The 18262-nt window shown below is 40.9% G+C and overlaps 1 protein-coding gene across 1 annotated transcript in view; it reads right to left on the bottom strand.

Annotated features, from left to right (window-relative positions):
- Positions 1-402, bottom strand: part of LOC139462295 (vesicular glutamate transporter 2-like) — a 68426-nt gene extending 68024 nt beyond the window's left edge. Inside the window, exon 1 of the mRNA XM_071243920.1 lies at positions 82-402. Coding sequence (XP_071100021.1) covers positions 82-170 — 89 coding nt within the window. The 5' untranslated portion in view covers positions 171-402. The remainder of the gene's footprint in view (positions 1-81) is intronic.
- Between the last annotated feature and the right edge of the window lie 17860 nt (positions 403-18262).

Consider the following 18262-nt stretch of genomic DNA (forward strand, 5'->3'; position numbering starts at 1 on the left):
TCGCAAACTTTTTTTATTCACTTTGAAAGTTTTAGACTTCAGGTCGCCAAGTTCCCTAACTATTTCATCGTCTTGACTTACCTCTGAAAGGACATTTTCGCCAAATGGGCCGCATCCTTAGGGGGTTGTAGGACCTTTCCTTTCAGGTTTTCAAAATTTCCGAAGGGCATCTTGGTCTTTTTTGGTTCTAAAGGAACCAGACCAATCTGTTCCACTCCGTTGGAAGTAATATTTTCTCCAATTTTGCCACACCTCACATTAAGTTCCTCAGAAAGACTTGTCTTTCGCTTCCTCCACACCTGTGGCCGTAGCAAACACCTAGGGTAAAGTGATCAAAAAGTCGCTGCCACTACGAACAAGCGCATTCGCCATACACGTATTTGAGCAGACGATCTACCTGCCGGAGCCGACGACCAATCAGAATGAAGATTGACTTTTGAATAATTTAGTCGGATGTGGGTTCTCCTGCTAAGCAAGGAATGTCGTCATACCAGCACGCCAAACCGTGGGCTCGCTGGCATTGTTAATTCCACATCGGCATGAAAGCTCCTACCGTTCCCAAGAGCCCATTAGTAAATTGAATTTTCCGCGGACAATGCAGACGAGCCGAGAGTGTGATGGAATGGCGGGCCGGTTCCCTCAGATCGGACTTTTATGTCAATGGTGCTGATCTTGAACGGACGAGATCGCTTGTTGTACAATGAGAAATGTACAATAACTAATCGATATGAGGCTGAACTCGGTTGAGTGACTTTGACAGTTGAACACTGTTTGAGCCAAGTGTACATACAGCAATTCCGACTGCAGTCATTATTATCACAGACCTCTATATATAAACATTGTCAGGCAAAGGTGTTCCCTTCCAGGCAAGAATTATCGACTAACTTTTTTTGTCGGTGACAAAACACGACAATGCAGTTTCGCTGAGGCTGCAGTGCTTTTAGCTCAGGAGTGGCAGGATTTAAAGTGACAATTCTCATTTTCCTTGTCGATTGCGATCAATTTGTAGCTAAAGCAAAGAGTCAATGAAACTTTACGTGGTCTTCTTGCAGCCAATATCATGGCCCCTGGCAAGATCTATTTAGATTCTTTATATGTTTTGAAAGCTAGTCTACTAAACTAAGTACTCTTCCACTAGCTCGTTTAGTTCTTAACAATGGACGTTGGCATCCGTAGGTTCGGTAATGGTTATTACAGAGAAGCTGTTCAATCAAATATGCAAGGGAATGTTCTTGCTGTCCTAAAATGAGCAATTGAATTGAAGTAGTTAAGGAAATGAGCTGATCATATACAGGATAAAGGCTTGATTCAAGAACTTTTAGGATCTATCAGTAAAGGACGTGGAGGTTTTCAAAGATGACTCAACATTAGAAACATTTGGACAGAGAATCAAATATTAAGATATAAAACAATACAGACTAATGTCAAATAGTATTGATATTAGTTTTAATACATGCGGTTTCATCCATTGTTTGGTTGATGTATGTTGTTTGTCAATCCAGTGATTGACATTATGAGCATCGATCCATGCAATTGGGATACAATGACATGTATCAACCAAGTCAGCGAGCCTGACCACCCGATCCCGTTAGTCGCCTCTTACGACAAGCATAGTCGCATCTTACGGCAAGCATGGGTTGCTGAAGACCTATTCTACCCCGGATCTTCACGGGTCTGGTTGATGTATGTTATAAAGGGGAGTAAAAAGAGGAAACACATTTTAAACCTTGAACCCATATATAGGACCAATATATAAGGACATCCGAATAGGAAAACTGTAAGGTTAAACTGAATTGGTTTATCAAGACGGGTTTCACCGACGGGGCATGATACGCTCACTGTTTCTCGAACGCCTGGTAATTGATAGTGATCTGAACACACTTGTTTATGATAAAGTAGGAATCGGACAACGGTCTCTGCTTTAAGGAGCGATTTGTTTATGATTATGGAAATGGTTTTGTTCTGTTTAAAGAAAACGGCAAATGAGGTCAGTTCAGGAATAGGATTTCCATAAGTTGTTAATATTTGAACAGCTGGCATAAAGATCGTGTTGTAGAATGCCTATATTCTTCAGTAGGCATCCCCGGTGGGCATCAACTGCCTTCTTGCTGATGTCTTTCTTTATGCATACGAGTCAGAAGGATTAAGTTCCAATGATGAGTGAGTTGGGTTTAATGCCGCTTTTAACAGTATTCCAGTTATATCACTGTGATAATGTAGGAGGAAAGCCCGAAGTGATGCAGGTCTCAGACCTTTACCCCTTCGTTGAAACCCACGAGCACGGGTATGGTGCAGACAGACCTAGAAACATAATGGGGGCGAAACAGGATTTGCACCCACAATCATAGGTTTCTGGCGGGGCCAAGGGACTCAACCCAACTGCACAGCGAATCGCGGCGCGTTAGACGCCTGGGCCACCCGTGCCCCCTCAAGTTGCCCCAATAGACAACTTTCCCTTGATGTCGAGCAATATGGCACCAGCTCAAGTTAAATTGTCTTCTGTTGATAGTGGCCTTTTGGCTTACACGGCTAAGCTTAGCGCACGAACCAGTAGTGGAACAAGTTTATTACAATTCAAATCTCTGAGACAGTCCGAAGTCAACATTTCACAACTTTTGAGGTGCAAGACAGAATGCTCCTCCTGTGAATATATCAAAGAGCGTCATACGATATTTGCTCAAGAATTGTTTGATCAGGGTCATTCAAGGTCTTAGCAAAGATTTAAAATCGTTGATATTAGGAGGAAATTTCCATACTTAACTCATCTATGATTAAAATATGTTTAATGCAATTTGTGTTACCATGTTTGATCACGTGAACAATTGACTTGCCTTTGCGTGCTTTTCTGCTGAATGTCACCAGTGGGACAGGATACACGTACCCTTTCGCTAACACATGGTATCATCACTACTTGTTTGGACCGGTAAAGATCGGGGATAGAATTGGTCTTCAGCAACCCGTGCTTGCCGTAAAAAGCGAATTTGCTTGTCGTAAGAGGCGGCAAATGGGATTGGGTGGTCAGGCTCGCTGACTTGGTTGATGCATGTCATCGTATCATCGTGTTGGGTGAAATAGGGGCGGCTGAGTAGTCTAGTGAATAAAGCGCTCGATCGTCTCGCCCGAAGGACCTGGTTCGATTCCCACTTGGGTACAATGAGTGAGTGAGTGAGTTGGGTTTAACGCCGCTTTTAACAGTATTCCAGGTATATCCCGGCGTGTCAGCTTAATGTGGGAGGAAATCCCGAGGTGATGTAAAGACGTTTACCTCTTCTGTGAAACCCACGAGCACGGGTATGTTGCTGACAAACCAGAAACAGAATCGGGGTTAACCGGGATTCGAACCCAAATTCAAAGGTTTCTGGCGTGTCCAAGGGACGCAACTCTGCACAGCGAATCGCGGCGCCTTAGGCGACTGGAGCCACCCGTACCCCAATTGGGTACAATGAATGAAGCAATTTTTTTGTGTCATCCGTTGTGCACTCACTGTTACTCACTTCTTGCTTCAGCGTGGGAGATACTGCTTACATGGTGCATTGTCCAGTGTGTCATGTGATGAAGTTGTCATACACGAACATCCATCTGTGACACAACTCTAAGGATAAGTACTTTAAAAACAACTGATAAGCAGTATTAAATTCTAATACATATGAGAGATACATATTAGGTAGAGAGTACTGGTCATCCAATGTGGCGTATCCCAGCAGCACGGGTATGGGGCAGACACACCAGTGGTCATGGTCAGGATGAATCTGATCATAGGGTCATGGTAAAGTGATGCAAACATACATGCCACATTACGGTGCCTTTGACGACTACCTGTGTACATGAAACTGTGTTTACGTGAGTGAAAAAGTCTTAATGGAAATACAAAGTCGATAGTCACGATGTCTGGAAAGGGACATTCTGACGATATCAGCCTCTGTTGGATGACGTCATAGCATAATATATTACTATCATATGTTAGCAGTCATTGAATGAGTGGTCAGTGCTTTTGAACATCAATATTCCAGCTATATCACAGCGGCCAGTAAATATTCGAGTATTGACGACTCCAACCAGTGACTGAAAGTATGAGCACGATGCAAGCCATCGGTGCATGGTGACACGCAATCAGCCAAGTCAATGAGCCTGACAAATCTGTCGGCTCTTACGACACGCGAGAGATACTAGGGACCATTTCTTTCGCAGAATCCCTGTAGGAGTGTGGTCAGTAGCGGATAGTACATGTCATTTACATTTCCCTACAAATCGTAGTTTATTTATCGACTCATATGTCAAGAATCAGATACAGCAATTCAACGACCCTCTTCACATTTTTGAAACTCCGAAACAGCATTCCTATAAATATACTATCCAAATATGTTGTCAAATTACAACATTTTTGTTGTTTCCTTGTCCGATTTGAAGTTGTGGACATAAGGATTCCGAGCCAAAAATACCCCAAAATAGAGTCAAACAAGACACTTATTTACGGAATCCTGTCTGTAGAAACAAGAAGGCAGGAGGTAGCCGATTTCTCGCAGGCTACGTTTAGACCAAAATAATACAAAACAATCATTGGTCCTCGGTATCACATATTGATTATTGATAGTATTTGTAAAGTAAAATTAGTCTCGCCGAAATTACCACCAGCAGAGCAGTTTGCCATCGGTCACCAACTCAGACACGTAGATAGGAGTAGAAATGTCTCCATCTTTAGTTGCATGATTAGGACAAGAACTATTTAACACTCTTGACAGTCGCCTAGTGGCTGTAACGAAAATGGAACAAGTTTAATACAGTTTAAATCTTTGAGACAGACCCTTAATATTGTAATCAGTATCATTGTAGTGAGGTATATTCGCCGGCAGAGAGTACCGAAGATAAATCTTTTCGGGTGATGATATTTCTTTGGCATCTATCTTGATGCCATCAATGTTATGCACTGTTCATTTGAAAGGACTGGCGGCTTGGGGATGGTTTCGGCTACCTAAAGGCTGATTAATTAAAGATAACGCCATGTGACCCTCCAGCAATTATTGGAAATCTGATTTCAGGGATCACGGAATCGACTTCACCGGACAATTATCACCTGCATCAGTGTTATGGAATTAAAAGGAAGATGCTCCAATGATTGCAGGCTCTGCAGCATCTTCTATGGCGGTGATGTATTTGGACATTGCAACTTCTTCAAAGAAGTTTCAGCTGATATCAGGATCTCAAAATTGAAGTCATGGCCTATTTGAATAAGGAAGTAAAAGGGTATTAAGACAGCCTCTACTTTGTAGAATTCCTCGATAATGAGGGTTCACCAGTCGTGGTATAAAACTGTGAAATGAGTCACGCTGTTTAGGCAGCATAAAGTAGGCTTGTATCTCTCCCCCGACCGATACTCATAATAGCCCCGACCACACACTTTGGCATCCTAAATTTGTTTCCGGCTGAGTATTCTAAAGAATATTTACCATTCCAAAGTTGCATTTATTGTTGTGACCGCTGCTTGGGTTTGAAGTCTTCACGTATGTTTTGTGATAATTATGAATGTAGTTTGGGTTTGTTTTGGAAATTGAAAATATAATTAGGATTTGGACTATTCTACCCAGAATGATTGAAACCTGATTGAATAAGAACTGTTTTTAATGTGGCTTTAACTACTGGGGCAGGATACGCTAACCTGGCTAACCAAGCACATGGTATCATCACTTTTTGGTAGTGATTTATTAACACATGTTCATGATATAGTCGGAATCGTACAATGGACAGAACTTTCTCTTGATAATGGAAATGTTTTTGTTACTTTTATGTATAAGAACTAACACTAAATTTGTATTCAAACCTTTTTATTGTACAAATGATATTTCCATTATGTTAAAAAAGTAGTTGTGTTTTTATGTACACAGAGTGACTTTGGTGTCACGCCGCGTGTTAGCTTTGTTCCACGTCGCAAACCTTTACTTTGCTGAACCCACGAGCATCGGTGTGGTGAGAACAACCCTACAATACATAATCAGGGCAAATGTGGGATTTCAAATCACAGGTTTCTGACACGCCTAAGGGAGGCAACTCTGTAATGCGAATTGCGGCGCCTAAGACGACTGGGCCATCCATGGCCAGAAGTCCACAGAGACATCATTCAGATAAAGTCAACCCAATTAATATCACATTTTAATGGAAGACTTCGTGATTCCCTCCTCTTGGACACCCTTATAAAAATTGTGAAAACATTCAATTTACACTTGCCACCCAGCAGACCATGAAACAATGTTAATCACACACAGAGAGAACATTTAGTCCTTGATCCTCTGTGATTCGTAACTAAAAAAACAACTGTCGATGGTCATGTTTACATTAAAAACATTTCCAGAATGGATCTGTTAAGAAATAATCACGTCAGCGAGCCGTTAATTGTCAATGGTGTGATAGAAATATGGGCGCTGGAGAAACATTCACAGTTGAAGTTCAGTCGGGACATTATTCATCTAACACCCTCCAACCACATAAGCAACTGAAGTCAATTTGCACTGACAGAAGTAGGATCTCATTGTCGTGATAGATCAACGGCTATTCCCTGTAAACCGATAAGAACGTTTTACGATTGTCGTGGGGAATGCAAATGCATTCTGCTGTAGCAATGTGCTCAGCCCACATGCGCTGTTTAGGGAATTAATTCGAGACAGAATTCCCAGGACTCTCAGATGTTCCAATTTTTAGCGTACATCATACGTATGAATATTCTTAGAGCTGTTTACCAAGAGAGATGTCGTGAATAAATATTTTCGAACATATTTATAACGCTAGATTAGATTTTAGATCAGAAAACATATTAGACCTCGATCAATCCTCGAAGGATATGCAAGCACCAAAGTTTTAAAAACAAACGATTTCTGGAAGTTTAAGTGTTCAGTACAGACATTTAATATGCATTTATACACTTAATGCATTTACACGAACAACTTTTTGAGTAAGCGTGTGTCACAGTGTGTCACAGCTGTCGCATTTTAACAAATTAAATTAGAATTAATGAAATACGGATTTTGAAAACGCCCCATGCTTTCTCGATGAAAAGTGTATTCACCTCAGCGACTATGGATTTTTCGACATTAGGATCAACGTGGATGGATCTGTTTTGTCTGTGTTTCATACACATAAACTGTAGCTCCGAGCGCTGTCAAATATCCGGACAACAGACGACCGTTGTATTAACCCGAACAGAGCTAGATTCAAGCAGATTACTAAAAATGGGAGTCAATGAAACAGAACACAGAAATTCCTGTCGGACAATGCACACCGTTATTGCTAGACATACGTTCAATCACCGCGTCATGGCATCAATAACATAAATGCAATACATCATGAATAGTCATAAACATTTAAATAATTATATCGCCGTCTCACAATGAATTCATTTAATCTAGTTGCCCCAGGCATCAAAGTGTATTATTTGTCCCTTATTCATTTCCCTTGCTATACAATCAACCTTCACCGTCGACATGGCGAAATTCCACAGTACTGTAAATGTTGGTGGGAATGAAGCCGTCAGTGTCATTTAGTTGCTGATCTGATCGCGATAGTTTTACTAACAGGATACCACTACTATCCTTTTTCAGTTATTGTATAATCCTTCATAACAGGGTCGCCTTAAGTTATATGTAGTCCACTGCTCATTAGGTGTCATCTTGCGTGGGTGGATGGGGTTGGTTTTACGCCGCTTGTCTTTTTTCTAGACTTTAAATATTGTACACTGTGGGGAATTGAAAATGGGTTTTCGGCGTGACGAGCCAACACTGTGACCAATGAGTAACTCCAGTATTGGAGGATTCCATGGAATGTGTCGACTTACGTAACACGCTTGTAGACATGATGCATGGAACTGTCATAATCAATGACATATTTTGAATACTTTGCACGATGGATTCTTGATTTAAAGATTGTGGCTACATAATAGTTTCAGGAAATTTATGTTATCAGGCTAACACATATCGTGAACTCAAATCAAACCTGTGCACGTTCACAACTTATAGTTGGGAAAATTAACTTCTACAGAAACGTTTTAAACTAAATCTAAATCACTGAAATACGTCCATTTGTAATGAATCCACAACGAAAACCATTTACAAAAAGGGTTTATATATTTGGCAACCTTTAAATCGGTGAGTGGGTGATGTATTGTGTGTTCAAGCCATAAGGTGGAGGGACAATTGTATTTGTATGTATGTTGCTATCAACTGTTCAAGTTGCCTCCAACACGAATACGTTACTGGGGGCCAATTTTAACCAGGAATCCCGCGAGTCACACACGTACCCATTTAGAGATTCGAAATCGGGTTCTCGGCGTGACGATCGAACGGTTTTCCAACTAAGCCATCCCACCGCACCAGTCGAAGTTCTCAAGTTGACTAAACCTTATGCACATAGTCTACCTTTTTCAATCAGACTTGAAGGTCATCATTCTGAAGCGATAGATTCTGTGTCTGGCAGTAACACAAAAACATACACCACACCGATCCTGCAGTAGTCTGAAGGTCAGTTCACGCCACCCTCGCTACTGTTATTCCGATCCCTACTATTCGGCTTATCTCAGACGGTAGTCCCACACTTGTTCGCGACAGCAATTCTAGTTAACTTAATCTGACTCCTGAAAATTCGTTTACAGTCACCACAGGATATTGGCTGCCCCGGGAGCAAAGAGAGCCAGATCTCTCTACTTGTGATATGTGACTGAAGAGAGACATAATTAAGTAGCGGGTTATATGCCAGATCTATTTAGTGGGCAACAAAGGGAAGAGATGGTTTGCAGGGATTCAGTGAGATAAATACGTATGGACCTGATCAACGTACATTTATAAAGAATGTTCCAGTAGTCGGTGTGTGAAATCTGATCTGACATCTTGTCGTATGGCTGGACGGGGTGCCGGGGACACCACGGCAGTGTTAAAGTGGTATATGTAGGTAACTTTGAAATAAACTTCAAATTATCGATTGTTCTTCAGTGAGTACTTGATAGATGCTGGTCTGTGTCTCCGTTGTCCTTGCTTCAGACATGTTGGTCACCTTTATGCAGCCGGCTTGTCAACAGTATCGTAAAAATCACTCCTTGTTCCGAGTGCGTGTAGGGGACTTGTCACACGTTCTGTTGTTATACTCTTTACACGTGCTAGTGATTTGACACAAATGTTTTTATGTATCATTTTGCACGTGCGGGAGATTGCATGTGGATATTAAAGCAACAAATTCCTTTCAATTATCATAAGAAATCCGAGAAAATCATGAGCATGTGTTTATGAATCACCATCAAATGTGATGGCACCAGGTGTTTGTGAATAGGTGCGCATGTCCTGACCGCCACGGGGGCATCCGTCACAAATACGCAAACGTAAGCCAGTTGTTTATCTGAAAATACGGAGGGGGGGGGGGGGGGGGGGGGAGATACAGTATTCCACATATTGTCTTCTCAGTATCCTTCAGATGACATTTAAGGGGTACGTGTGGCCCAGTCGTCTAAGGCGCTACATTCCTTGTGCAGAGTTGCGTCCCTTTGTTGCGCCAGCGATCTATGGTTGTGGGTTCGAATCCCGGTTCGCCCCGATTATGTTTCTAGGTTTGTCAGCACCATACCCGTGTTCGTGGGTTTCACCAAAGTGGTAAACGTCTGAGACCTGCATCACTTCGGGCTTTCCTCCCACAGTAAGCTGACACGCAGGGATATAACAGTACTGGAATACTGTTAAAAGCGGAGTTAAACCCAACCCAACTCACTCACTCACTCACTCATTGTACCCAAGTGGGAATCGACTCAGGGCTTCCGGTCGAGACGATTGAGCGCTTTATTCACTAGACTACTCAGCCGCCCCTATTTCACCCAACACCCATCTCTTTTTTGTAATCTGCAAAGCGATATCCTGCTTTGAAAAAAGATGCCTCTAACTTTAACTGGAAATGTTAATACAGGTTGTAAACCACTTTTGATCATAGTTAATAACATGACATGATCTGAGGTTAAATCATTATCCATGAATAATGTGTAATGTATATACCCAGATGTACTTCAGCCCCAATGGTATAATTGTAACATCCACAGTAACAGTTACTGTCCCGAAGATAGAGATGCAACTATATCTATGGTCACCATAGCTTGTGACAAATGCCAATGGGTCAAGGAATTTCCCTAAAGTTTGTCATGTGGGATAGCAGTCTACGAAGTTGGGACAGGTGACATAATAGGTTTTGACAGAATTGAGCTTAGTTATTTTCTGAGATTGCAAAACATCAAATCATTTGAGTTTTTGATAATCAACATGGTATTAATTTCACTTACAATAAATACAATACTTACAAATACATTGGACCACTTCCGTGGTCTAGTGGTAGAGCGTCCGCCCGTAGAGCGGAAGGTCTGGGGTTCGATCCCCGGACACGTCATACCAAAAGACGTTAAAAGATGGTACTTGTTGTTACCCTGTCTGGCGCTCGGCATTAAGGGGCTATAAACAAGGACTGGTCGGCTCGGAGTCAGTAAACTGTGTCTGAGTGGGGTATTCATGTTAAACTGCGGCATGGTATCTCAGTGAGCTAGCACTATAAATCGGCATCAGTCCGGACTAGTACAAGCACACACACACACACACACACACACTCACACACACACACACACACACACACACACACACACACACACACACACACATACACGTCGCTATATAAGTGCAATAATCTTGGACGCGACATTAAACCCCATTTCACCTCACCTTACAAAGATATTGACTCTGCTGTTAGTAGAGATGGCTTATGATTAAGTAACTATTTTAGTCGCAATCAGATAATATAAGTCCCATGTCTATTTACACTGGATTTATACATTGGATAAATGTGATATCAATAAAGCCAACATGGCGTGAAATGATCACTGGTATTTTTGAAAAAAAATCAAATTATAGGCTCAATGGCATAGCTCATCATCCGAGTAGTTATGGTAACTAGATGTACAGGATAGTTTCAGTTCATTTGTAATAAATACATTTTAAAATTGGTAACACATGGATCCCCAATTGATGTGCTGAATGAATATTTATACAGACGTTGGAGTACAACTCCGGTTACTTGAAATGGACTTCAACGTTACACACACAGAAGGAAACATACATGTATATATGAATCATTGATATATTTTATAAGTGTCAATCTTATATCATGTTACCAACACTGACGTAAACGTCACAGAAAAGTAAAATAATGTTATAATTCATGCTTTTCATGGTAATAAAGATTTAATGTTAGCATTCAATCAAGCTCCTTAGATCCGATTTAGGAGACAGCCAATCCATCATAGCTCCTCCAAGTATTCTCCAGAGAAGTACATCAGCCTCACCTACCTTTCTGTCCTCCTCGAAATTCTATTTTCTGTCAAAGTCGTCCTTTTCACAATGTGGAGCCAAATGTAGAAAACAAAAACCACATCATTGTCACGTCCTTGGGTAAAGATGTAACTTAATTTCGGCTGTTCTTAACACTATTATTCAACCGGTCTCACGTTGTTGTTAAATGTCATTGAGTTCATGTTCAGGCCCTTGGTCCCAGAGGAGTAAGCCTCCCCAAGAACGATACAGATGGTTTGTCAACCGTTTGGAGAAACTAAGTAACTACAGTCATTAATAAGCAATAGAAACATCGTGGTGGGGGCTATGAATCAGGACTGATGATGACGACTTCATCTCCTTCACTGAGTTACGATCTCGTGAGGCATGACGTGACCATATACTTACGCCATACGTCAACAATGGGACTTCATTATCTACTTGGGTGAGTCTGCATTATGTCCAGACCATAGACATTGATTTACGTATTGTATATCTATGTACATATTTTGGTAGTTAAGTTGGAATGCTTGGAAAACTTTAATTTTTTTGTAAAATGAGAAGGTCGCCGCTACAGAAAAGACATTTTGTTAATGTACTTTAGTTAAAACGTGGATATAATGTCAATTTAACTATTTGATTCAATTATTGTTCAGGAGCTCTTGTAAATTACAACATAAATTATGAACATATGTTTAACCCTCTACACTTTTAATGTTAACATCGTGCAATTTCAATTACACACTTCCTGAAGTTTGTGACATTGTATAAAATGGTTATATTATTGGTATTCTCGACACATATCGCCGCGAATGGATTATTACGGTGATGAACAACGCTCACTCACTCACTCACTCACTCACTAACTCACACACTCGATAAAAACTGAAGTTTTCATTAGAGGCTTAAGATACAACGTCAAGGACACAACACAAAGACACACTTGAGACAGAACAACATAAGTATTCCAAGAGCACCGTGATGAACTCAATTGTATCGTTAAATATTAATCACTTTAAGTTAAAGTTAATCAAAACTGAGTCCGTTCTGCACTACTTGGTAACATAAGACGCGACACATAAAGTAAGGTACATAAAAATTCCACCACGTTCATTCAACGTCATACACACATGGACACACTGACATGGGGACAGTTTAAGAACAATTAACACAATATTGATATAATGCCCCTTGCGTACATGTGTCGTTGAATGTTCGTAGCACGAACATACGTACATAAGCACAGTCGTAAATGTAAGGGACCTACCATTGATTGTTGGGTGGGTTGGGTTGTGAAGCAGGTTGACATTTTTGAAAAATATCTGTCTTCAGTTTTGTACCCAATAGAATTAAATACATCAACCCCTTCATATGCTGAGTGTTCCAACAAATGTGTCCTACTTAAAAATGTATGTCTGTCTCAAACGAACATCCCAGTCTGTACCTAGCCCACACGATTGTTAAATGGTACGTCCCTAACTATGCGTTTCATACAAATGTTTCACATGGCAAGTCTTTAACATCCTGGATGCTGAGAATGGAATCATTGTATGCACATGTATACGTGTAAGGTGATCTAGACTGTGTGTACTGCGCGACCGTGATGGCCTACTGCCATCCATTACTGCCCGTGAGCTTAGGAAGAACAGGTTTACAGCTTCTGGTATCGGCTTGGAATCAATATTGCACATAATGAGAGGCTTACAGCACAGGTGCATTGCTAAACGTGCGTCTGACCCAGTATCACACCTACCCCTTTGAGATACACGCAGCTTATTGTTAAATTGATTTAGATACAGTATATACACCTTCATATGTACCTCTATGTAAGGTAGAAACCGATTGATCATCGGTTAAATGGAGAATAAAAGCGATAAAACCCTTTCTGTGGATAAGAAGTCTCTGCTAAAAGCAGTGTCGACTGCACGATTCTGACTATATCATGAGCGTGTTTGTGAATCACTATCAAATAGTGATGACACCACGTGTTCGCAAAAAGGCGAGCATATCCTGCCCACCTATGTCCCAGACTATGAAAGAAGAAACCAAATTAAATCTCTGATATGAGTTGCTGATTGAAGACGAATATAACATAAAATATTTCCTAAGAGAAGAGAAATAGATTTTAATAAACCTGTGCTCCTTTACATCTGTCTGATAAAATACCAACGATCACGCCGCATTTGTTAGTTATACACATATATTGAAAAGAATAGAAGCGGCAAAATCCTTTCCATATTCTTAAGAAATCTCTGCAGAGTCGACTTCAGATTCCGACCAAATCATGAGCATGTGTTTATGAATCACTGTCAAATAGAGTGAGTCAGTGAGTTTGGTTTAACGCCGCTTTTAACAGTATTCTAGATATATCACGGCGTGTCAGGTTAGTGTGGGAGGAAAGCCCGAAGTGATGCAGGTCTCAGACGTTTACCACTTCGGTGAAACCCACGAGCACGGGTATGTTGCTAACAAACCTAGAATCATAATCGGGGCGAACCGGGATTTAAACCCACAATCATAAGTTTCTGGCGTACCCAAGGGACGCAACTCTGCAGTGCGAATCGCGGAGCCTTAGACAATTGGGCCACCCGTGCCCCCCTGTCAAATAGAGACGATGCCAGGTGTTCGCGAAAAGGTGAACGTATTCTGTCCAACCGGTGATAACCGGGTATTTGAATCTAACTGCACATATACATGTACATGCATGTCATTGTTTTGTCAATGAAATCCGTCGTCACAGTGCGTCTGATAAACAGTATCTAGTGCCATGTCTACAATAACTTAAACAATTAATCCATTCACGCTCCAATACATTTAATTGATCTTGGTATTATATCTGCATGTACGTTATTGACTATTGATAGTTATGAACATGTTAATACAATCATAGCGACAAGGTAATCTATCCAATAGCGAGTCACTACAGGGTTTGAATATAACCTAATTTACAAATCGAATTTGTCCTCACAATGACTGAGCGATATATGATACATAGAAACGGAACTGAAAACGACTGAAAGTTTATATATAATTCAGAAGTTTGCCATTATTTTCTCTAACTTTTATTGCTTTAAATGGCCTCAAGACGCCACAGTCTAGTGTCTTTTTTCAATGTTGGTCTTGTCGTTACTGAGATGATCAGTTCAAAAGTCCGAAGAGACACCGAACCCGGGAAGTTTCAATTTGTTTTTAAAAAGAGCTATAGATGTTATGCAGGTCAACTCTAAAAATATGTTTGTTTGTTTGTTTTAAAAATATACATTCGGTATTATATATAGATCTAAAAATTTCGATCAGTTAGAAAATGTGAATGCGCACAATGATTGACGAATTACGTCAAACTTAGTCTCTGGTATTTTGAACATATCAAAATCTCCGGAAATACAAACACATCGCATAATTAGCAGTATCCAGATTAAAAACCGTATGGTTGGTGGGACCGTGGGTAGCTCCGCTCAGGTGATAGGTGAAATAAGTGAGGGCAGTGGGGTAGTCTAGATGTTAAAGTGTTCTCTTGTCACGTTGAAGGCCCGATTCGATTCCCCACATTGGTACAATTTGGACAATTTCACTCACTCACTCACTCACTGGACGATTTTATTTTCATGCCCTTCATGATATGATGCCTTTTATATCCTCCTGGACAGAGTAGGCGTTACATAAACTGTTAACTCCTTATCGTATGAGTAATGTATACTATGGGTTATTAGGTGTTGTGATTACATGGGATAAAAAATGCACTGTCTACCCACACAAAACAATCAATACTGCACCAAAATACCTTTTCTAACATCAAAGATATTATGATTCATTCTATTAGAATGACTGAAAACGTATTGTTTAATGTCAAACGTTTTAGGTACATGTATGTTATGTTTGTATTGCAACGGGAATGCTCAGGGGACGGGAAGCCTTGTACCCAAAATTGCTGTTCAGAGTTGCATCCCTTAGCCGTGACAAAATCCTTTGACTGTTGGTCCGAATTTCTGATTCGCCCTGATTAGTATAAACACGAATGTAAGCATCCTATTATGAAAACTGTGTTCTCAACTTTAACCATTCATTGCACATCACGTCAACAATGGTGTCGGCATTAATGGTTTCTTTATGGTTTTGATTACTAATCATAGTCTGTAAATCCTTGAAGCAAGCTTCAGAGAGCAAAGTGAAATATCAGTTTTATCTGTTCAGGTTCATGAAGTTTTACATTATAGTGACCTGTCTCCTCTAATGATTATTCGACCCGTGAAGATCCGAGTCAGAATTGGTCTTCAACAACCCATGCTTGTCGTAAGAGGCGACTAACGGGATCGGGTGGTCAGATTCCCTAGTTTGGGTGATGCATGTCCTCGTATCCCAATTGCTTTGGTTTTGGCTTCACTCAGTATATCAGTCAAGACTCGATTATTTACATATGACCGTCATAAAGCAAAGAAACGGTTCTCTTCGGTCTGAAATACTCTTCCAAACTGCCTTAAGCCCAATTTCCTTACCTTATAGGAAAACCAAACTCTGTCAAAGGGTCTTTCTCAGATATAAAGGGGCATAGGTCGTCCAACCGTCTTAAGCGCTGCAGTTCGTTATGTAGAGTTACATCCATTAGGCGTGCCAGAAACCTATAAGTGTTTGGTCTAATCCCTGTTTGTCGTGTTTGATCGTGGGTTTCACAAAAGTAGTAAACGTCTGAGAGAGGTATCACCTCGGGCTTTTTCCTCCCACATGAAGCTGACACGGCGTGATATAACAGCAAAAACACATCTCACACACTCAGCCGATCACATATCTTAAAATGTTTTCTAAAAAACACAAAATCACGTTTGACATGTTTTCAACACTTCGTGTTGGTTTTGGTAGAATTTATGCAACAAAGTCCAAGCTTAATTTCCATAACCCTATCGTTTAATCTTCATAAAGTTTTCTAAAGAGCTCATTTTGTGCCCAAGTTATCCACTTTAAACCAGACGCCACAGACGGTTCCCTAAAATCATACGTAGGTACGCCCGATGACTAGTTCATTGAAATCCATTGTCGTTGTGAGCTAACATTGTTCCTAAACTCGTATTTTCATTTGATTGGTCCCAGGGTGAGTTAGTTAGCATGGTTTTACGCCGCTTTTAGCAATATTCCAGCAATATCACGGCGGGGGACACCAGTAATGGGCAGTAATGGGCTTTACACACTGTACCCATGTGGGGAATCGAACCCGGATTTTCGGCGTGACTAGCGAACACTTTAACCACTGGGCTACCCCACCGCCCAGATCGGACCCTGAAGGCACACTCACAGATTGGACATTACGATGATACAAACAAGTTATGAGGAATACCAGAGCTAGACAGTTCGTGTAGTCAGATGAAAATACACGTCTAATTTACAAAACAGTAGGATATGTAATTACATGTACCTTGCCATACCCTGCCATCTGATGATAAGAATTAGGATGATCTAGACACTTGAGTCCACAGTGCAAAACAGGTTTTGTCAGAAACGTTTAGAGAAGCTTATCATAAAATGTTGCAGTTCGTCCCTTAAGGAAAATGCGCTTTCATGTGGGTTTTTCTTGGTTCTTTTTAATTCAATTGTAGTCGATTAGGTATTTGCTGATTTGCAAAATATTTCTGAATAATGAAGAATGTGAAATACAACTAGTCTCCGAATTGTAATTCCCACTGGTGAATATCATAAATAATTCAGGAACAACCGAACATTGCAGTAAAACCCCAAATGTATACTTGTTATCATTACTTCAGTGATCATTTCTGCATTAATTATATGAAGCGGGCTCTGTAATTTGGTAGCTGAAACCATATCTGCTCCTAGAGAAAATATCAGCTTCAGTATTATATAAACCTTGAGTGGGTGAAAGTTCAGTAACATCTCTTGTGTATTCCGGCTATGTTCGACAGCATGTTCATGGACCAGGCAAACCATCGACACGAGAGACGATATGGGCGTAAGGGTACGACGACACAAACAGCCAATAATGACCAGTTTAGTTGACTCAACGTCCTTGGTCTCGGTGTGGACCCGTAATCCTCACACGGGTCCCCGTGTCAAATCCAAAAACAACCCGATGTAAAGTAGACGCTGCCACGACGCTTGCTCTATACTCGTAGGTTTCATTGACGCAGTGATCGTGTACAACGTGTACGTGTTAGTCGTTTCACCAAGAAAAACCGGCACGCCGTTTTATAACCGAAATACTGTTCAAAGCATTGTTATCTCCATTCTATAATGATAAATACGGTAACCCATTCCCCACAATAGATTCGTTTCATTGGCGTCACCATTTCCACCTCCGACACAGCTCTGACTTCGGTCATGTTAGTAACTTGATTGGACAATTAGTTGTCGCATCTCTCCCTTTGAAGCTCAAAACGAAGCTACAGTAGCGAATGGGTCCAGGGTCCTAACAGACCCTTAACAGAATGGAATTATCATACCCTTGATTATCGAGGATGCGTTAAATTAACTCATACCGTCTAGCATCACACACGTACATGCACGTCGCTATATAAGTGCAATAATCTTGGACGCGACGTTAAACCCCATTTCACCTCACCTCACCTCAGTTACTTTGGCTCTGCTTGTGGATCGGGTGGTCAGACTCACTGACTTGGTGGATGCATGTCATCGTATCCCATCGTCATCCATTTGTCATCCATTTGTCATCTCAGTGAGCTAGCACTATAAATCGTCATCAGTCCAGACTAGTACAAGTAGCCACACAAACACACACACACGTACATGCACGTCGCTATATAAGTGCAATAATCTTGGACGCGACGTTAAACCCCATTTCACCTCACCTCACCTCAGTTACTTTGGCTCTGCTTGTGGATCGGGTGGTCAGACTCACTGACTTGGTGGATGCATGTCATCGTATCCCATCGTCATCCATTTGTCATCGTATCGATGCTCATGATGTAAAT

Source organism: Haliotis cracherodii, unplaced genomic scaffold (genome assembly GCF_022045235.1).
Source record: "Haliotis cracherodii isolate W230 unplaced genomic scaffold, xgHalCrac1.p SCAF_15, whole genome shotgun sequence".
Classification (NCBI taxonomy): domain Eukaryota; kingdom Metazoa; phylum Mollusca; class Gastropoda; order Lepetellida; family Haliotidae; genus Haliotis; species Haliotis cracherodii.